Source organism: Mustela nivalis, assembly GCF_964662115.1.
Source record: "Mustela nivalis genome assembly, chromosome: 7".
Classification (NCBI taxonomy): Eukaryota; Metazoa; Chordata; class Mammalia; order Carnivora; family Mustelidae; genus Mustela; species Mustela nivalis.
This window is the reverse complement of record NC_139026.1, coordinates 21,554,520-21,576,794: the sequence shown is the minus strand read 5'-3', so window position 1 is coordinate 21,576,794 and position 22,275 is coordinate 21,554,520. Positions and strand designations below refer to the sequence as shown.

General features: G+C 38.2%; 1 protein-coding gene across 7 annotated transcripts in view; it reads left to right on the top strand.

The window, feature by feature from the left end:
* APAF1 (apoptotic peptidase activating factor 1) overlaps positions 1-22,275 on the top strand; it is a 91,861-nt gene that overhangs the window by 36,505 nt on the left and 33,081 nt on the right. For all 7 annotated transcript variants that reach the window (XM_082739228.1, XM_082739223.1, XM_082739227.1 and 4 more), the window contains exons 12-18: positions 568-681; positions 1,151-1,335; positions 3,291-3,417; positions 4,375-4,500; positions 7,651-7,782; positions 11,763-11,888; positions 21,704-21,865. In XM_082739228.1, the coding sequence (XP_082595354.1) occupies positions 568-681; positions 1,151-1,335; positions 3,291-3,417; positions 4,375-4,500; positions 7,651-7,782; positions 11,763-11,888; positions 21,704-21,865 (972 nt within the window). The remainder of the gene's footprint in view (positions 1-567; positions 682-1,150; positions 1,336-3,290; positions 3,418-4,374; positions 4,501-7,650; positions 7,783-11,762; positions 11,889-21,703; positions 21,866-22,275) is intronic.

The following is a 22,275-nucleotide window of genomic DNA, read 5'->3' as shown; positions in this document are numbered from 1 at the left end:
CTTTCGGTAGTGTTAGGATAAGGATGGTAAGCTCAGTTAGTGGGGAGCTCAGTTAGTTAAGTTTCTGCCTTTGACTCAGGTCATGATCTCAGGGTCCTGGGATCAAGCCCCCTGTCGGGCTCCTTGCTCACCTGGGAGTCTGCTTCTCCCTCTACTCCCCCCCCCCCCCCCCCCCCGCCCTGGCTTGTGCTCTCTCTCTCTCTCTCGATTACTCTGTCTCTAATATATATAAATAAAATCTTAATTTAAAAAATTTATTTATTTTTAAGATTTGTTTATTTATTTGACAGAGAGAGAGAGAAATCACAAGTAGGCAGAGAGGCAGGCAGAGACGGGGGAGGGAAGCAGGCGCCCTGCTGAGCAGAAAGCCAGCCCTGTGCAGGGCTTGATCCCAGGACCCTGGGATCATGACCTGAGCTGAAGGCAGAGGCTTAACCCACTGAGCCACCCAGGCGCCCCAAATAACATCTTTATTAAAAAAAAAAAAAAAAAAAAGGATAAGGGTGGTATAGTTAAAATTCTTTGATGTCTTTAACCGTATCCTCCTCTTTTTTTTTTTTTTTAAAGGAACTTTGTGCTTTAATGTTTTCCTTGGATTGGATTAAAGCAAAAACTGAACTCGTGGGCCCTGCTCATCTGATTCATGAATTTGTGGAATACAGGCATATATTGGATGAAAAGGTATAATTAGTAGGAAAAATAAGTTCTTAAAGGGCATCTCATTTTGTCATTTAATTCTAGGTTTAATAGTGGGGATGAGCAGGATAAAAGGGACAAAGAGAGAGAATTTCCTCACTTTAACTCTTGATGATTCTAATTATTTTGCTTCCTAGCCTCCTGGGAATATAGATGGGGTTGAGGTTTGAAAGTTGAGAAAGTATAAAGTGTCCAACTGGGTTGTTTTGTTTTTTGTTTTTTCTTAATACAAGAATGTATTAAGAAAGTAACACTTGGATAAAGAGATTTTTATACTATGTTTAAAAATTTGGAGACGGTTACCATGTATTTGTTATCTAATGGCTGGCTATTTAATTTTAGCTCACATAGAGAATATCTCGTTTAAGCCTTTAAAGTGACAAAATCACAGAAACAGAAAAATGTCAGATCTTGGTTCTGGTTATATTTCTAAGAGATTTCAGTTTGTTCATAGGACTGTGCAGTCTGTGAAAATTTCCAGGAATTTTTATCTTTAAATGGACATCTTCTTGGACGACAGCCATTTCCTAATATTGTACAACTTGGTCTCTGTGAACCAGAAACTTCAGAAGTTTATCAGCAAGCTAAGCTGCAGGCCAAGCAGGAGGTCGATCATGGAGTGCTTTATCTGGAGTGGATGTAAGTAGGTTAGGGAAGAAACCAAAGGGGGGGAAAAAAGAAAAAAAAAAAAAAACCAAAGGGAGTGGAGTGCTAACTGTGTCATTATTTTTCAGGTAGTGAATAAGTTCATTCCAGGAAGATTTAACTACTTTGGAAAGGGCTGGAACTTTTAATAAGCATTCTTAGTTATTGAAAAGTTCTGGAGAAGTGAGTATAGGAGAAATATATATTCCAAAGAGTTCATAGAAATAGATGCTTGCCTGTAGGCATTTTGACCAATCATACTAAATAATAACACCAAATGGTTTACTTATTATAACTCAGTTTATTAGTGAAGAACATTGGCTTTGAAGTCACAGACACTGATTTGAGTCTCAGTTCTGAAACCTGAGAGTTTTGTGATTTTGAACAAATTACGGTTTGCTCTTTTTTTCACATATAAAATAGAGAGCAATACTTTGAGGTATTATTTTTGTGAAGATTGAAATGAGATATTAGTTATAAAGTGATTAGCCCTTGGCCTTTCACATTGCCCTGATTAAACTTGCATTGAATTTTGATTGTTCTAACTCCTCTAAGAGACTGTTCAGTTTTGCTCTTGTCTTAATCTTATCAATTAGAAAAAGGAAAGGGTTAACTCATCTTTTTAATGCCTGTTATATAAGATATGCGCACGTTATTCATTTTACCTTCAAACCTTAGAAGGTAAATATTATTTGGTCTATTTTACAAATGAGAAAATTGAGGCACGGAGTTGCTGAGATTTGACTAAGCTCGTATAGCTTGTTGAATAGAATTTAATTCTTGGGTCTGTCTAGTTTTATTTTCCATGCACCTTCTATATGCCACGTTTCTCTTATAGCTAGAAATAATGAACATGAATGGTTGTCTTTTCACATATATAATTTATCTGAATTAAACTGTAGGTTGATATTCGCAGTATTTATTAGTCCTGGGTCCTTTCTCCAAATAGGTTGCTGTAGGTGATTTCCCTAATTCATTGAAGCTAGGATAAATCTGTCTGTATTCTGGAATACTTGCTCACTTTTTATCATAGCATTTGTTTCACTTCATGGTGATTTTTCTGTTACTAGTCCATACATGCTGTAGTTTAGTATAGTTTGGAGGTTAAAATGAACAGACTTTGGCTCTAGGCTGCTTGGGCTTGAAACCCAGCTCCGCTTTTTAAAAAAATATTTATTTGACAGAGAGCGAGCACAGTGGGGCAGCAGCAGGCAGAGGAGGGAGAAGCAAACTCTCCACAGAGTAGGGAGCCCAATGTGGGGCTTGATCCTAGGACCCTAGGCTCGTGACCTGAGCTGAAGGCAGACACTTAATGACTGAGCCACCCAGAAGCTCCCGCCTCTGCTTTATTGGTTGTATATAACCAGGGAAAGTTATTCAGCTTCTCTCACATGATAGTGCTCTTTCATAGCACTGAGAAGATTAAATGAGTCCATGTGTATATAAGAGAATCTCAAGCAGGCTCCATGGCCAGTGGGGCCCTATGCTGGCCTCAATCTCACAACCCTGAGATCATGACCTGAGCTGAAATTAAGAGTCAGGTTGCTTAACTGTTGGAGCCAGCCAGGTGTCCTGGCTTCTTTCCCTTTAAAAACAATGGAGATTTTTTTGAGGGTATCCTTACATAATATTTTCTCTGCACATGTTATCATTAATATATCCAAGGGAAATAGAAAGCAACATGTATTTGATTAGTTAGATTTCTCCCAGCTCAGTGATATTTGCAGCACCTGACAGGTTGCTTTATATAGGGTAGCATCTCTCTTAAAAAAGCCACTTTCATAATACTTTTTTCCTTCGGGAGATCTGTGCTGTCATTTACATCGTGGTAACTTAATTTTAAGAATTTTGTATTTTTGGCAACACAACAATGTTTAAAGACAGTTTATAACTGAAAAAGAAATTACTTTTACTTATTAGGTTCCTGTTCATTTTTTCCTTGTATGTAGAAACAAAAAAAACATCAAGAATCTTTCCCGCTTAGTTGTCCGCCCCCATACAGATGCTGTTTACCATGCTTGCTTTTCTGAGGATGGTCAAAGAATAGCTTCTTGTGGAGTTGATAAAACCTTACAGGTAAAACATATCTCTTGAGAAAAATTGAAAGAGGCATGTACCTAATACTGTGCATATTAGAATATATTTAAGTCCTAAAATTGAAGAAAAATTCTCTATTAGAGAAATCCAAATCTCCTGAACATTTTATGAAAGCCTTTTTCTGGAAATTTAAAAGATATGGTTGTGTGTTTTCATAGTTTTAAAGTTGCCGAGTTACATAAAAGTACCTTTTACCCTAGCAATCAGTTACTGTCATCCAAGTGCCCTCTAAAAGTAATGAGGAAATGCAAATTGTTAAAAGACATAAAGACTCTCTAGCACAGCGAACAGGGCTCTGATTAAAAAACAGTGATTAAGTAAAATACCTATTTTATCACAGGTTCAGACACAGATTTCTGACTATAAATAGGAATCAGACTATATTATTTCCTAAGGTGCTTTGAAGGAATTTAAGTTCTTGTTTGTTTTTGGAATATGTGAATGAGTGCTTTTCTTTAAATTTTGAAGGGAACAGAATCAGTTAGTTAAAACTTTGATATTTAGATTAGGTTTGGTCTTTGTAAGATTGTGACTATAAACCTTATTTTTGTATATGTGCCTTATTACTAATTTTTTTAATTTTGGCTTTTGAGACCCAGAAAGAAAACAGATTGAAGGAAAGGTTGTCTGTTTGATTAAGAATTTGCCAACCTTAAAGAAAAAGAAGAGAAAAGAAAAAAAGAATTTTCCAAACTAGCCTCAAGAACTGAAGCTGTACTCTGCTGGCTCTTTTTATTGATATTACAAACATTTAATAAGAGATAGTTCTCTATGTTAAGGCATCTACATTCTGATATATATTCTGCTTTTTGGAGTGGTTTTTGCTAAGGTTCATTACTACTGCAAAATAATATGGATTAAGATCTTTTAAAGAAAGATTTTTATCAAATGGTGGCCATTAGTTTATGGTAAAAGGATTTTATGTTGCTTGTGCAGGTGTTCAAAGCTGAAACAGGAGAGAAACTGCTAGAAATCAAGGCTCATGAGGATGAAGTGCTTTGTTGTGCATTCTCTACAGATGACAGGTTTATAGCAACCTGCTCAGTGGATAAAAAAGTCAAGGTAGGGAAATATTTTTCTCTTGAGTAATTACCATAGAATTCATTTTCTTTTTCCATGGTAGAGGGATTAGTCTAAGTAGGGGTAAAGGACTCTTGCCTGTTGATCTACTGACTTGAGGCATACCAGGTTTTAGCTACTGCAAATTAATAGTGTCTATTTTTAAGCACCAGCAAAAATGTATAGGTTTCTCAGCCAGAGATATTTACCATATAGGTGGGAGAAACAATTATAAATGAATGAATATGCCTACTGTTTATTATTCATAAGTCTATGGGTGCATATCAGTTAGAATCTTTGAGGGCATTGTGATTGGAAGTGTTGCTGCACAGACTTACTGTCTGAGATTGGATTCCTGTTGTAAAATACATACTTTGTGAAGTGCAACCTAGATTTTTTTTGAGGTGGAGTGGGGAGGGTGGGGTGGGGGAGGGGCAGAGGGAGAGAGAGAATCTTAAGCAGGCTTCACACCATGTGGATCCTGATGCTGGGTTCAGCTCACAATCCTGAGCTGAAATCAAGAGTCAGATGCCGGGGCGCCTGAGTGGCTCAGTGGGTTAAAGCCTCTGCCTTCGGCTGGGGTCATGATCTCGGGGTCCTGGGATCAAGCCCCACATCGGGCTCTCTGCTCAGCAGGGAGCCTGCTTCCCTTCCTCTCTCTCTGCCTGCCTCTCTGCCTACTTGTGCTCTCTTTCTGTCAAATAAATAAATAAAATCTTAAAAAAAAAAAAAAAAAGAGATGCCTAACCAACTGAGCCACTCAGGCACCCCAAGCACCTCACTTCAGGTTTTTAAAAAAAATTTTTGTTTATTTTTTATTTTTGAGAGAGCCTGTGCACACATGAGAGTGGGGAAGGAGGGGGAAGGGAGAGAGAGAATCCCAAGCAGGCTTCACGCCTAGTGTGGAGCCTGACTTGGGCATCAGTCTCATAACCCTGAGATCATACCCTGAACTGAAATCAAGAGTCAGATTCCCAACTGACTGACCCACTCAAGTGCCCCTTGCTTCAGGCTTTTTAAAAAGGTGGATCCTGGGGCACCTGGGTGGCTCAGTCGTTAAGTTTCTGCTTTTGGCTGAGGTCATGATCCCAGGGTCCAGGGATCGAGCCCCGCATTGGGCTCCCTGCTCTGAGGGAAACCTGCTTCTCCCTCTCCCACTCCCCCTGCTGTGTTCCCTCTCTTGATGTCTCTCTCTCAAATTAATAAAATATTTTTTTAAAAAAAGGTGATCCTGACTTTGTGGGAGTACTGAAAATAAATAGGTAGATAGATAAATAAAGAGGAGAGGGAGAGGGAAAGAAAGGGAGAAAGAAAGAGAGGTAGAAAGAAAGAAGGAGGGAGAAAGGAAGGAAGGGCGGACTGTTGAAACTGGCTGGATGGGGTGGGGCTTGGACCTGGGAGCAAGAAAATTGGCTTGGAAGTTTTCCTGGGGTCTACACCCACTTGGAGTGTCCAGACAAATTAAGACCTTGGAAAAATCTTTTTTTTTTTTTTTTTAAGATTTTATTTATTTATTTGACAGAAAGAGAGCACAAGTAGGCAGAGTGGCAGTCAGAGGGAGAGGGAGAAGCAGGCTGTCTGCTGAGCAGGGAGCCTGATGCGGTGCTCAATCCCAGGACCCTGGGATCATGACTTGAGCCGAAGGCAGCCTCCTAACCCAACTGAGCTACCCAGTTGCCTCCCAAAATTACTTCTTGATAGACTGGACTCTCTAGGTGGCTTTACAACCAACTAGTTAGTTAACTCCATAGCCACTACTAAGTCACACTTGGGAGTTGGCCAGTCTTGATACTTCCAAAGTCAGAGCTATGTGGCATAAAAGGAGATAACACTGAGTTTCTGTTTTCTGAGTGGTCAAAGTAAAAAACTAGAGGCACAAATATCTGTTAAAGAACTTAAACTTTTTGGACCTCTTGTGAGTACTTCAATAAGACAAAAAATATGGGGCACCTGGCTGGCTCAGGTGGTAGAGCATTTGGCCCTTCTTCTTGGTGTCATGAGTTCAAGCCCCATAATGGGTGTAGAAGTTATTAAAAATCTAAAAAAAAAAGGGGGGGGCACCTGGGTGGCTCAGTGGGTTAAAGCCTCTGCCTTTGGCTCAGGTCATGATCCCAGGGTCCTGGGATCGAGCCCCGCATCGGGCTCTCTGCTCAGCGGGGAGCCTGCTTCCTCCTCTCTCTCTCTGCCTGCCTCTCTGCCTACTTGTAATCTCTGCCTGTCAAATAAATAAATAAAAAATCTTTAAAAAAAAAATTAAAAAATAAAAAAGAAAATGCTATGGGAGGGACATTAATACCTCTAAAAAGTTCAGAGCCCAGTGAAGACTAGGTAATTTATTTCTTCCAGAACACACTGCTTTATTGTCTTACGTAGTGACTAGAATGATGATTACTTCTGCTTGGGAATTTAACACTGTGTGAGGCTTTATATTACACCCTTTGTTTTATTACATTATCAATTTCTCACTACAACTTGCAGAGTAAGAGTAAATTGATCTCATTTTGCAGATAAGAAAATAGAGATGAAGTCATCTGCCCAAGCTCACATTAACAGATAACTAATAGAGCCAGGGTTCAAAGCTAGGTTTCCCTCAGAATCTAAAGCCTTAATTTTTTTCATTGACCCATCTTCCTTTACTTTTTATTGATACCTCGAAATCAGCAGCAGACTTAGTTTGTCCTTTATTTCATTTGGTACCTTGAATTGTGTAGGACAGGTGTAAGTATCCGCCTTTTATCGAAGAGGGAAGTGTGAAGCAGATAAAGTAAGGACTTGATGATGGACACACAATTTATAAATTGTAGAGCCAGGTCTTCGACTTAATCCTTCTGATCTAAAGTCTGTTATTCCACCTTGTATAGTACTTCTCTATCTACTGTCGTTCATGTGACCACGTGCAGTCCTTCCCTAGAAGAATATAATTTTTTACGGGATTCTAATTATCCTATAGAAAGACATATGTGTAGACTTGCAAGTAATTTTTTAAAAAAACATCCTGGAAAAATATGGGCATATTTTAGAGAAGGGGAGTATTCATTAGCCTCATGTCCAACTGGGGAGACGGCCACAAAACAGTCACATTTGTTTGCTCTTCTGTTCTTCCTTTGAAAGTTAAGGGGGAGTTGTAAATTTTATGTTCTCTTTTCTCTTTAGATATGGAATTCTATGACGGGGGAACTAGTACGTATCTACGATGAGCACTCAGAGCAAGTCAACTGCTGCCATTTTGCCAACAACAGTCAGTACCTTCTGTTAGCCACCGCATCAAGTGACTGCTTCCTTAAAGTAAGTATGGATAAGGAGAACTACGTAGACAAATTTGATAGGTTTATCAGAACATTTTTTTCGATTTTCTCTTTTATTAGTCAGGGCTCTTTTGGTTGTAGTGATAGGAACTTTCATACTTGCTTAAGCCAAAAAGAAAAAGAAATTAATGGTTCATGTAACTGAAAAGTCTACAGGGGGCATGGCTTTAGGCATAATTGATTCCAGATGCTCAAATTACAGTCTTGGAGTCTAATCCCCTCTCCATCTTTAGACTCTGTTTCTCTCTTTGTTGGTTCAGGCACGTTCTTTCTGTGTGGCAGGAAATACGGCCGTTCTCAGTTACTGGCTTTCATGGGTGTTACAGCTTATAGTCACAGAGGAAGAGAAACGTACTCTTTCCTGGGTCCCATAGATTTAATTTTAAAGAAGACTAAGACTGAGACTAAGCCAAGACCTGGTTTGGCTTATATTCTCATTGTTAAGTAACGCTTGTGGGCGAGTAGGATGGAATTCTTGAATTGGTTAAAGATTACAAGTTTAGCCATGTAAAAAATGGGACAAATGAGGTGACTTGAGCTCTACTTGAATTGTAAGTGGGGCTTGATTCAGAAGTTCTGTTATTAGGAGAAAGGAAAAAGATGCTGATAGGAAAAAAAACTAAAACCAAATATATTTCATATATGTTTGATAATGTTTTATAGTTACAAATTATAAAAAAATTTATCTTTTTTTCTCTGAAGTGGAATATTAAAGATAGCTAGATTAAATTTTCTGGGGTTCCAGAAAGATTCACTAACTTTAAATTGTTTTGGTTTGGTTTTTGCCCTTTTTTAATGTTGCGCTATCTTTGCAAAGGGACATTATATTTTTGGGAGGGTTGGGCAAACCATTTCAGTTTGAAAAACTTCATAGACTCTGTGTTTGACATTTACATACATCATTTTAAAAAATTTTAGAAAATACTGAAAATTGTCCCGGTTTTCCCCTTCATTCAATTTAGGAAGCGGAAACTTTTTTTTTTTTCCTCCCATCAAAAGAAAACTTACGTAGAAGCTCAGTGTATAAGAGATAAAGCCCATTGCCATGGTTGAAGTGGGGGTGCGGTTTTGCATTTTTAGTTTTTTAAAGACTTTATTTATATACTGGAAAGAGAAATGTGTGGCTTTGTGCACATGAGCAGGGGGTGGGGGTGGACAGAGAGAGGGAGAAGCAGACTCAGTCACTGAGCGAGGAGCCTGATGCGGGGTTCTGTCCCAGGACCCTGAGAACGTGACCTGAGTAGATGTCAGACACTTAGCTGACTAAGCCACCCAGGCGCCCCTGAGCTTGCTTTTCTTTTTCTTTTGGTTTTTAAGATTTTATTTACTCATTTGAGAGAGAGACAATGTGAGAGAGCATGAGAAGTGAGAAGGTCAGAGGGAGAAGCAGACTCCTTGTGGAGCTGGGAGCCTGATGTAGGTCTTGATCCCAGGACTCTGGGATCGTGACCTGAGCTGAAGGCAGTTGCTTAACCAACTGAGCAACCCAGGCACCCTGAGGTTGCTTTTCTACTCTCTTGTACCCTCTCTTATTTCCCCCGAGTGGCCCCTTTTAGACATGTTTCTGGAATCCCTAGGGGCCTGCATAGCACAATTTGAAAACTCTGGATTGGATTAAAATAACAGACCAATGTAATCTTATAATCATAGCTCATTTTTACTCAGATATGCTTTACCTTATTGAATAAATCCGCCTCTAAAAAGCTACAGCTTCTATATTATTTCTTTTCTTTTTTTTTTTTTAAAGATTTTATTTATTTATTTGACAGACAAAGATCACAAGTAGGCAGAGAGAGAGAGAGAGAGAGGAGGAAGCAGGCTCCCTGCTGAGCAGAGAGCCTGATGCGGGGCTTGATCCCAGGACCCTGAGATCATGACCTGAGCTGAAGCAGCGGCTTTAACCCACCAAGCCACCCAGGCGCCCCGCTTCTATATTATTTCTGATTAATTTTTGGTGTTTCTTTTTTTTATTTTTAAATGTAAGCACTTTTTTTAATTTTAAAGATTTTATTTATTTATTTGACAGACAGAGATCATAAGTGGGCAGAGAGACAGGAAGAGACAGAGAGGAGGAAGCAGGCTCCCCCCACTGCTGAGCAGAGAGCCTGATGCGGGGCTTGATCCCAGGACCCTGAGATCATGACCTGAGCTGAAGCAGCGGCTTTAACCCACCAAGCCACCCAGGCGCCCCGCTTCTATATTATTTCTGATTAATTTTTGGTGTTTCTTTTTTTTATTTTTAAATGTAAGCACTTTTTTTAATTTTAAAGATTTTATTTATTTATTTGACAGACAGAGATCATAAGTGGGCAGAGAGACAGGAAGAGACAGAGAGGAGGAAGCAGGCTCCCCCCACTGCTGAGCAGAGAGCCTGATGTGGTGCTCGATCCCAGGACTCTGGGATCATGACCTGAGCTGAAGGCAGAGGCTTAATTCACTGAGCCACCCAGGTGCCCCTTGGTGTTTCTTTTGAATATTTTGTAGGGTGAAGAAGTTTATTTTTCCTCATTTTAATTATAGACAAAAAGCTCTAGGATGTGAGAACAAAGAGAGATCTATGCGTTCTAAAAAAATTTTAATTAAGTACAAGTTTTACTTTAAGATCTGCTATACCACACCTGTATTACCATGTGGACAATAAGAATTCACTTCTTGTGACTCTTGAACTGAGAGAAGGCAATGAAAATATGGAAATCTGAAGCTACCCCTGTGTGACTTGCCTGAAAAATAGGATTTATCTAGCACTAGGATAAAGAAGTCTAGGATGGAGATGGATATGAAGAATAGGACTTATCTCACTGGTCATTTCTAAAGGGTTTTTGTCAGTATTAATTTTGGGGTTGGATGATTTCTTCTTCCGTGTTTAATATAGTTAGTATAAATCCCCTGAGAGGACTATAGCTCTTTTTATTTATATTTTACTCACTTTTCAAACACATGCAAAAGGAGAGAGTACAATAATAAACCCTTGTGGTATCCATTGTCTAGCTCTTACTATTATTAATTTTTTGCCAATCTTATTTTATTCTTTCCCTCCTTTTTTTTTTTTTTTTGGCTGTAACAGGTTACAACAGATTGCAGTTATCATGACATTGCACCCAAAATACTTCAGTGTGGATATCTGAGGTCTTAAACTAGTACCATACCATTATCACACCTAACATAATAAGTAATAGTTTTGTGATCTCACTGGTCCATGTTCACTTTCCCCCATTGTCCTTTTTTTTTTTTTTTTTTTAAAGATTTTATTTATTTGGCAGAGAGAGATCACAAGTAGGCAGAGAGGCAGGCAGAGAGAGAGGGGGAAGCAGACTCCCAGCTGAGCAAAGAGCCTGATGTGGGGCTCGATCCCAGGATCCTGAGATCATGACTTGGGGTGAAGGCAGAGACTTAACCCACTGAACCACCCAGGTGCCCCCCACATTGTCCTTTTTTTAAAGTTTATTTAGTTTTAGTTAACTTGCTCTTCAAGCCTCTTCAATTTCCTGTCGAATGTATTTATATCTATCTTTGTTATCTTTGTACTTTTCAAGTCATTTTTTAGAACATTAATGGATTTTAGCCTAGTAAGTAGACTCAAGATTTGCATTTGAAAATCTTAAAAAGACCATTTGGGTAACCTAGCATCAAAAAAAATTTTGAGAGCGTTTTATTTTACATATTACTTATTAGAGAGCTGAATAAAATAATAATCCAACTACTTTGTTAAAATGAGCAGTAATTAGTTACTTAGTTCTCAGAGTAAAAGCCTAGGTAAGCTTTTGGTCCCTTTGTAGATTTAGGTGCTGATCTAAGGGCTGACCCATTACTTGGTAATCACAAGTTGACTTCATTACTATGAATTGAACATTTTTCTGATTGAAAAGCTTAAATGGGAGGGAAGGGTGAATGTTAAGAGATTTCTAGCTTTACCTTATTCAGTACTAGTTTTTTAGTTATCTTTTTATCTGTATCAAATAGCTCTGGGATTTGAATCAAAAAGAATGCCGAAATACCATGTTTGGCCACACAAATTCAGTCAATCACTGCAGATTTTCACCAGATGATAAGCTTTTGGCTAGTTGTTCAGCTGACGGAACATTAAAGGTACGCTTTTGTTTTTTATTAAAATTGGTTGTAGTTTTGTGATTTTATCATTTGATTATAGAAATAGGTTTCTCTTTTTCTCATTTCTACAGGAAGAGCTTTTTTTCCCCCCAACTTCTAGGAGCACATTTAATATAACTGTAATTGTTTGTTATAATGATTGTTTACAAATGGTTTACTGCCTTATGCTTTAATGTAAATATATTTTGAATTCTTAATTTTTAAGCATGTCTTTATAACTTCATAAAATTTTGAGATCTGTGGGGCCAAATTTGTTAAAGGTCCTACTTTTATTTATTCTTTATTCTGCCATTTATTTTATATTCTCCTGTTCTCAAGAAGTCCTGTGCAGGTAAAAGGCAGAACTAGGAAAAAATTATCTTCAGCCTCTTGAAATTTTTAGTCTAAGATAACTAAATTCTTTAAATTCTCTAAGATCCTAATACCACTTTTTGTATTATTCCTGTCTCTACCATCATTCTAGTCTCCTCTACATTGATATTCCTTTCTTTGTTTTTAATTCTAATCTATCTTTGACCTCGTCTTTCAGTCTACCTTTTCCCCTCCCATTCTGTAGTATTACTGTGGTTCATTCTGTCATCTCCTTATGTTTGATACAGCTTTCTAAGATGTGTTCCTTGTCTCTCTTAATCTTGGTACAGATTAAGAATAACTTTCTACCTCTACCTTTCATCTCTATTTTCAGCTGGGACACAAAAGTGCTACATTATAAATTGTGATAAACCCAGGCTCATCAGGCACTTTACCTTCCATCATTCTGCTACCTCTGTTCCTGTCCGGTTTGTTTCTTCTAGTCCCCTTAACACTAATTGTTCTGGGCGAGATAATTATGTAGCTTATGTGAGCTACTGTTCCTATATATATTTCATTAGTCTTTATTAGGATTTTGGCCTCCAGTTCGCTGGCCTATATTTTTTAATGCCCCTCAAATCTTTATGCAAAGCCTTCTTCAGAAAGTGTTCTCTTCTCACGTCTGTCTGTCTGGTTCTGAGTACATCCATCCTTCGATCTATCTATATGTGTGTGTGTGTGTGTGTATCTTCTTGTTTCCACTTGTAAATGTGTTGTGCTGTTCAGTTCTTTCATTTTCATGTATCTTCTTTTCTTTGATGAGACTGAATATAGATTTATGATCAGTAGAGACATCATAGCTTCTTGTATTCTCAAGTTCATACTACAGAATTATACTCAAAACATGCATGCAATAAAATTTCTTGACATATATTTTTTCCAGGGAAATACTTGAACTCTCCCGGGCACTATTTTGTTTGTTAGACTCACTAGAGAAGAGATTTGTTAATGTTATCAGTAACTCCTCAGTTACAGGAAGGTGAAATCTGTTGGTGCAGATCCTCTGGTTGAATCTTTGATTTCTTTTTGCTCACTGAAGATAACTTGGTTTTGTACAAATTACTTCAGGGCATTGAGGAACCCTTTCTGGGTAGAATTCTACCTTAAGGAATTTTCTAGCTGTTTGTAGATGTTGGAAGCATTCTTAGGTAGAATATTCAGGTAAATAGATTCTAAATACTAAATACCTGTCCCTTCCTTTAGGACAATCTATATCTGAAGAGGCTTTTCAGAATACCCTTGGATGGGTTAAGACAACTCTTTTCTGAGAGAATCTTTCAGTTATATAAGGCTATTATTTCTTGTTTTCTATTAAGTGAATGACTTCAGAAGAAGACATTTTATATCTCAAATCAGGTTTTTCCATCATATCACTGTTGCTAATTCCAAGTTCTGGGAAGATTCCATTTTCCTTAGCATTATTCCATTATTGTTAAGTTGCTTAACATTAAAGACATTTGTGAAACCAGACTATCCGTTTCATAAATTTAAGGTGTGTAGCTGAACTGGCCTTCTTTGCTGCCAAGTTATGCTCTGTTCATTCCTCATTGATTGTTGCTGTATTCATCATAGTTCCAACTCCAGACTTTTGCTGTTGTTCTTAAGCCCCCAGCCTTGTCACTGCATCCCTTTCACTCTCTGGAGATTACCTTACTTCATACCTACCTATTCAGAAGGTTGACACCGCCCATTAAGAGTTCTCTTTCAGGGGGCCTGGGTGGCTCAGTTGGTTAGGCCTCTGTGTTTGGGTCAGGTCATGATCCTGGTGTTATGGGATCGAGTTCTGTGTCAGACTCCCTGCTCCACAGGGAGTCTGCTTCTACCTCTGCCCCTTCTCCCACTCATTCTCACAATCCCTCTCTCTCTGTCTCTCAAATAAATAAAATATAAAAAAAAAAAAAAAGAATTCTCCTCCTTAAATCTCCTCAGAAATGGTCATAAAAATCCCAGCTCCCTTTCTTTTTTCTCATATCAGTTCCCAGAAAGTTCTCTGCTTAGGCCTGCTGATCCTTTTTTTCTTCTCCCCTGCATGCTTTGCTTCACTATTTTTAATTTATGTTTCTTTAGCTTTTCTTCTCTTTGGATTCCTTTCCCTCAGCCAACACATGTTCTTGGACCTTTCCAAAACCAAAAAGTGAAAAACCTTTGATTCTCCGTGGATTATGTTTTCCTCTGAAATTGTCATTCTATTTTCCCCTTTATTGTTAGACTTCATAAGCTACCTGTACTAGCCTTCATTTCCTGACTATTCACTCCATATTTGAAACTTGTTAAGCCTAGTATCTTTCTTGTATTCCCTCGAAGCATATAAAATCTAGTTTTATTTTCAGTTTCCATTGTTTTTGTTGTAAAGGTTGATGCTCTCTGGATTAGTGTGAAATCTTAAATTTTTCTTTAGCCAAGACTTACTCTTTTTGTTGTAGTACCAGTATTCAGCACTTCTTCCCCCATCACCCACCTATATTTCCTTTCTGAAACTCTAACCTGATATCAGTGTTTTCTACTTTTTCCTTTTTTCTGTCTAACCCCTTCTTAATCTTTTTATATATAAAAGAATAGCTGTTTATATATATATCTATATATATCTATTATATATAAATATAAAAATGGCTATTCCTTTTTTCTGTCTAACCCCTTCTTAATCTTTTTTTTATATAAAATAATAGCTGTTAATGTATATAATATAAAAATAGCTGTTCCTCAAGTACCTCTTAAGTACCTCACTTAAATACCAGCTTCGTTACCTTTCTCCCATCTTAGTTCATTAGTCCCATGGCTTGAACTCTCATCTCTTCTGTGAAGTTCATCTCTTCTGTGAGTGACTTTCAGCTGTGTTACTTCCAGCCCTCATTTCTCTTGTGTGCTTGGGTCCTGCATCTCTAACCTCCTACTGGTTGTTGTCACTTAGATAATATACTGTGCCTCAGACTTACAGTGCTCCACACTGAGCTGTATTTTCTTCCCAAGCTTGACCCCTTTATGGTTCCTATATGTTTTATGATTTTGATTAGATCAATGTCCAGGATTTACATCATTGTAACTGTTCATGGTTGAGTACAAGTTTTTTTCCTTTCTCATACTAGCTGCTTGTTTTCCTTGGGATTAAATGTGTTGTACATTAACACTGTAATTTTGTTTTTTAACACATTATACTTATTTTTTTTAAAGTGTTCATCACTAACTCATCTTTAAACTATCCCTTGTCTAAATTGCTTCTTAAGTTATTCACACTTATCAGATGTTTGATATATTTTCTTTTCTTGGAAATAACTTTCTTGGGGTGTTCTGTTGTTCTGTTCTGTTTGATGAAACTACTTCCATTGTCCAGTTGGAGAGCTTCCTTTATTATCCTGGTGATTCTTTTGCTTTTCTCTCTTTTTTTTTTTTTTAAATTAATTTATTTATTTTCAGCATAGCAGTATTCATTATTTTTTCACCACACCCAGTGCTCCATGCAATCCGTGCCCTTTATAATACCCACCACCTGGTACCCCAACCTCCCACCGCCCCCCGCTACTTCAGACCCCTAAGATTGTTTTTCAGAGTCCATAGTCTCTCATGATTCACCTCTCCTTCCAATTTCTCCCAACTCCCTTCTCCTCTCTAACTCCCCATGTCCTCCATGTTATTTGTTATGCTCCACAAATAAGTGAAACCATATGATAATTGACTCTCTCTGCTTGACTTATTTCACTCAGCATAATCTCTTCGAGTCCCGTCCATGCTGCTACAAAAGTTGGGTATTCATCCTTTCTGATGGAGGCATAATACTCCACAGTGTATATGGACCACATTTTCCTTATCCATTCGTCCGTTGAAGGGCATCTTGGTTCTTTCCATAGTTTGGCGACCGTGGCCATTGCTGCTATAAACATTGGGGTACAGATGGCCCTTCTTTTCATGACATCTGTATCTTTGGGGTAAATACCCAGGAGTGCAATTGCAGGGTCATAGGGAAGTTCTATTTTTAATTTCTTGAGGAATCTTCACACTGTTCTCCAAAGAGGCTGCACCAACTTGCATTCCCACCAATATTGTAAGAGGGTTCCCCTTTCTCCACATCCCCTCCAACACATGTTGTTTCCTGTCTTGTTAATTTTGGCCATTCTAACTGGTGTAAGGTGATATCTCAATGTGGTTTTAATTTGAATCTCCCTGAGGGCCAGTGATGATGAACATTTTTTCAAGTGTCTGATTCTTTTGCTTTTCTCTTGACTTAAAACTCTGTTTCTTAGATTTTTTGTCGCATCTTTCTTGTTTTTTTTTTATCCCATTGGTGGAGAATCTTCTCTAGCTTCCTAAGAAAGAATCTTTGGGAGGTAGATTTTTGAGACCTTATCTGTCTAACTTGATATTTAATTGGTATTTTTGATTGCATATAGATTTCTGGGTTGTAAATAATTTTTCCTAGGAATTTTGGGGACATTGTGCCCTTGTCGTCTGTCTTCTAAAGTTCCTCTTGAAAAGTTTGAAGCCATTCTGATTCTTATGTGATCTGTTTTCTGTCGGAAACTTTTAAGATCTTCTTCTTATCCCCAGTATTTTTTCTTTTTAAAAATTTTGTGATAATATGCCTTGGTGTGGTGTGGGTTCATTGGCACTTGGTGTCTGCTTGCTTGCTTGCCTGCCTACCTTCTTTCCTTCTTTCTCTTTTTCTTTCTTAAAGATTTTATTTATTTATTTGAGGCAGAGTGAGTGAGAGGGAGAGAGAATCTGAAGGCGACTCTGCACTGAGCACAGAGCCCAACTTGGGGATTGATTTCACAACTGCAAGATCATGACCTGAGCCCAGACCTAGAGTGAAACATTGAACTGACTGAGCCACCCAGGTGCCCCTTTGTGGCTTCTTTCAATTTGAAAATTCAAATACTTCAGTTCTGTAGGCTTCCTTTAATTTTTTGATTTATTCTTCTTTACTTTTTCTTTCTTCCTCTACCTTTGTTTTTTCTCTCCTTCTCTTTTTACCCTCCTTTCTGGAAGATTTCTTTAGCCTTATTTTCTAGCTTTACTTTCTTATCCTTCTGTTGGATTTTTAATTTCTGTTTTCATGTTTTTAAGTACACATTCTTATGATCAGTTTTTCTCATTTTTTTTAACTTTTGTTTCATGGATGTTTCATTTTTTCCTACTTTTCTTTCATGTTTTTGGATGCAGTATCTTTTATCTTTTTGTGAGTGTTAATAGTTTGTTTTAGGGATGCCTGGGTGGCTCAGTCATTAAGCGTATGCCTTTGGTTCAGGTCGTGATCCCGGGGTTCCTGGGATTGAGCACTGCGATGGGCTCCCTGCTCGGAGGGAGGCCTGCTTCTCCTGCTCCCATTTCCCTTTCTTGTGTTCCCTCTTTTGCTGTCAGTCTCTCTCAAATAAATAAAAAAATCTTTTTAAAAAAATAGTTTGTTTTAAAAAATTTGTATTCATGTATAGTTGCTGTTTCCTCTGTTGGTTGTGGTTTCTGTCTGCATTTTAGAGATCCAGCTTAGCTATCTGATCTTGGATATACCTACAGATGGTTTCTGACTTATAATGGTTTGACTTAGGCTTTTTCAGCTTTGTGCTGTTGCAAAAGTGATGCACATTCAGTAGAAACTGTATTCAAATTTTGAATTTTAATCTTTCCCCTGGATATTGAAATACAGCGTGACTCTCACTTGTGATGCTGGGCCGTGGCAGCGAGCTATAGCTCCCAGTCAGCCATGCAGACAAGAGGGTGAACAACCAATACACATGCAGCCTGTCCTGTTATCTATAGTACCATTTTGTTTTTTTGCTTTTTGTACAGTATTTAACAAATTACATGAGATATTCAGCACTATTATAAAATAGGCTTTGTTAGATCTTGCCAAGCTGTGGGCTAATGTAAGTGTTCTGTGCACATTTAAGGTAGGCAAGGCTGAGCTATGATGTTCAATAGGCTATGTTATTAAATGCATTTGCAACTTATGATGGGTTTATTGGGATGTAATCCAATGGTAAGTTGAGGAAGATCTGTATATTTATTAGATATGTATCCTGCTCATATTTAAGAGTGCAGCACCAAAAAGCTGATAGGGAATTGTGAGCTTGCTAATTGTGAGTTTCCTCTGTAGGATTATCCCTGCCATTTTTGACGGTAAACTCTTAATGTCAGACTCCTTAGATCTTTTGTCTTGATCTTGTTGGATATTCAGAGAAAAATCTTCAGTTTCCTACCCTGTAGGGTACAAGTCTGGTTGGCAAGAAGATGTTTAGGTAGAGATTTCAACATTTGGGATATAGACTTTCTCTTAATTTCCCTATTTTTAGAATGGTGACCCTGCCCTCAACTGTGCCGGGTGTAGAAAAACCCTCTACTCTTCAGCTAGAGTCGGGATATAACAACCTGGATTGCATAGTTGGGAAGGGGATTTCAAGGGATTTATAGTGATTCTCCATCCTTAACAGAGGGTATCTGGTACACTTCCTTAGCCTTTTAGGAGTTTTATGGTTCGGATTGGGCTGCTTCTTGGGTTTCCCCATGGTGGAATCAGGATGCAGTTTTTAGGAGTCCCCTTATTGCTTGTTTTAGACTGCTTTTTTTAGACTTTACAGTTTTGTTGTTGTTATCTCTTCCTCCTTTCTCCTTTGCCTTGTGAATTACTCCTAAAGAACTAATACTAAAGAGAAAAATTCTCTTTACTATTGCTTTTACATGGATTTTGGGAGGGTGTGAAGATGAATTTGTGTATTCTATCTGTATCTTGGACCTGTACACTATTTCCTTCAGTAACACAATTGTTTCTACTCACCTGTGCTTGAAACATGAGAAGAATCTGTCTTTTCACTTAAAATGTATTTTTTGATTATTATTGAATACTTATGTGTCAGATACAAGCATATTTGGGTTTTAAATACTAAAACAAAACAAAACACCAAACAATGAATTCCTGGCCTGAAGTTGTTCAGAATCCAGTTGGAGAGAGAGGTAAGGGAATAGATAAGCTGTGGAAATGGTGAAAGGGTGCTCTGAGAACAGGTGAGGGCCATGTCTAGGATGTGTCCAGGCACCTGACACTGCACTCAAACTGTAGCCTGTTCTCTCTTTTCATTGTCTTTGCTTTCCCCTTTTGTACTTTAGCTTATGCTGACCGTTTAACCTAGAATCTAGGCCATAGAGTGTTCCTTTTGGCTTTCTAGTGTTGAAATTCTGTCTATCCCAAGTTGGTCTGCAGTCTACTGACCTTCAGGGTGTCCACTTCTGCAAAAACTGTTCTCTCAAGCCCACAGCTTGGATCTAACATTCCCACTGTGCTATATCTTTTCCTCTCAAATGATACATATGATGTACCTTATTAGAGTCACTTATGGGCTTGTCTTACCTCCTTTATAGACTTTTAAACTCTTTGAGAGAGCTGTCTGTACCTAATTTATTTTTATAATCTCAAAGCGACTAGCATAGTCGTTATTGTGTTCAAGATGATAGAACTTTGCTGTGTTCTTTCAGATCAAATTAAGACTTCTCCAAACTCAAAACAAACAAAAAAAATAATATTAAAATTCTTCAGAGACAGGACTTTGACTTCATGTGTGAGTATCAAAAAGTGGTTGTAGAGCACAGAGAACTGGCAGCAGGGGAGAGACATTATTGCACTCTTGGTGAGAACTGCTGTGTTTATGGCAGCTTTCCCACTGTGCTATTAAGCCAGCATCGTTAGCTGGTTCATGCTGTTACAGTGACAGGTAGTAAGCAGAGGTCCTGCAAAATGATATTGGATAACAGCATTTCAAGGTCAAAGTCTTCTAAAGCTTTTGCCTTCTGAGAGGATGAAGAACTGTAAAATTATTTCCTGCCCCAAATGGCTCTGTAATCTTCTAAGCATTTTGCAGGGTATCATGTTGATCAGCATGTGATTTTCAGGCCTTGTTGACAAACCATTTCAAAATGTGAGTTTTATTTAAAAATTGCCATTTAGGGCACCTGGGTGGTTCAGTGGGTTAAAGCCTCTGCCTTCAGCTCAGGTCATGATCTCGGGTCCTCAGATCGAGTCCCGCATTGGGCTCTCTGCTCAGCAGAGAGCCTGCTTCTCTCTCTCTCTGCCTGCCTCTTTGCCTACTTAGTGATCTCTCTCTCTGTCAAATAAATAAATAAAATCTTTAAAAAAATAAAAATTGCCATTTAAACATACAAGGGCCAGGGTGCACGTGGGCCTTGATGATAATATAGTGACTTACTCAAAATCAAATGCTGTTATTTACTTGGTTCCTTGATATGTGGGCTTTCATCACTCATTGGATAGGAGCTGAAGTCAGTTCCAGATGCACATTGTAGTTTAGGTGGATTTAATGAAATTGGGCTGTGTTAGTTTTTTTATTTCTTTCTTAAATCTAGGCAATGGTTTCTTTTTTATATTAAGAGGGAAACAGTTTGATTTATCATATATCCTAGTTGATGTGACTGAAGCTTCTGACATATGTAGGGTTTTTTTTTTTTTTTCTCTCTTTAAGTATTAAGAAGGGCTATTTTAGTATCTGATGTCTCTTGCTCCATCCAATTTCGTTGCAAGGGGAAAGATTTTGGTATTGGCTATATTCCTTAGTGTATATAATGCATCTTTAAACTTGAAAGAAATTTAGAAATGTGCTTGGTCAGACAAATCTGGTTTTACCTTGGAGCTGTACTTTGGAAGCTGAGTTAAAGCCCAAGAAATGGTTTTTTTTTTTCCTCCCTTTTTTTTTTTTACCCCCCTCTCCATCCTTGTTCTTGGCCAACTGTTGGTCTGGGTACGGCAGCCATTATCACTCTATGAAGCTCGGATGCTGCCCAAGGCCTAGGGGAGTGAAGATGGGCCTTCTTGAAGGCCTTTTTCTTTTGTGCTATTCAGGCAGCTCTGCTAGTGGGGGAGGTTTAGAGTCTTTTGTATCCCATTCTTCAGGATCCAGTTGTTTTAGAGCTCTGTCTGGCACCACCAAACACACAAGGTGTCTTGCTTCCTTTCACATATTCTTTGTTTTCTATTTTCAGAGGCTTCCTTAGATCCCTGGATGTTCTGCTATGTTTGTAATTCGGTTTAGGCTGGGCCCTGTGTGGTGTCCAGGCTGTGCGTGCAGTCGGTGGGCGCTTCACGCCTGGCTCAGCAGAGGGCAGCAGTGGCAAATTGTGAGCCTCCTCTCACCTTTCTTCTAGTCTCATCCGTCCTGTCAACACCTAATCTTTAGCCTCCTCCACACCATGCAAGGAGTTTTTAACATTTTATTTAATTTTACATTCTGCATTTTGCGTTTCAGGCCGTGGTTCTAGTTTTCTTTGTTTGTTTCTTCTTAGGAAGGTGCTGAATGACGCTGGAGTACTTAATTTTTAAAGTCATGCATAAGTGAAAACAATTCAGTAGAAAAAGCGAATATTTGCATTTAATCCAGGTGAAATTCTAGAGGTGTGATTTGAGATTAAAACAAACTTAAACTTTTTAAAAAATTTTTTGCAATCTGAAGCTTTGGGATGTGAAATCAGCAAACGAGAGGAAAAGCATTGATGTGAAGCAGTTCTTCCTAAATTCAGAGGAGCCTCAAGAGGATATGGAAGTGATAGTGAAATGTTGTTCATGGTCTGCTGATGGTGCTAGGATAATGGTGGCAGCAAAAAATAAAATCTTTGTAAGTATCAGTATTTTAATAAGCCAATTTAGCCTGATTTAAAGAAAATGAAAGTGTCAACTGATTTTTGCATTGTACACTGTTTATTGATATAATCAAAGTATAGCTGTATGATATGGGGTTGGCTCCCTAATTTCATAATTCTCAGAACTGTGTTCCAGGAGGTGGTCAATAGGCTTTGTGAGGAAAGATCTCCATGGTCACATAGGTTTGGGAAATGTTATGTGTTGCTTTCCCCCATTAGAGTTCTCAGTGTATACCAACATACTTAAGGCCTCCAGAAATTCTGTAATACAGAAATAATTTATGTTGGCTAGTCCATTGTTTCTCAAATTTATTGAAAATATGGAATAGTTTCTGCTTTTTTTTTTGTTTGTTTACAGTTTTGAATACATTGGTTTAGGTGATTT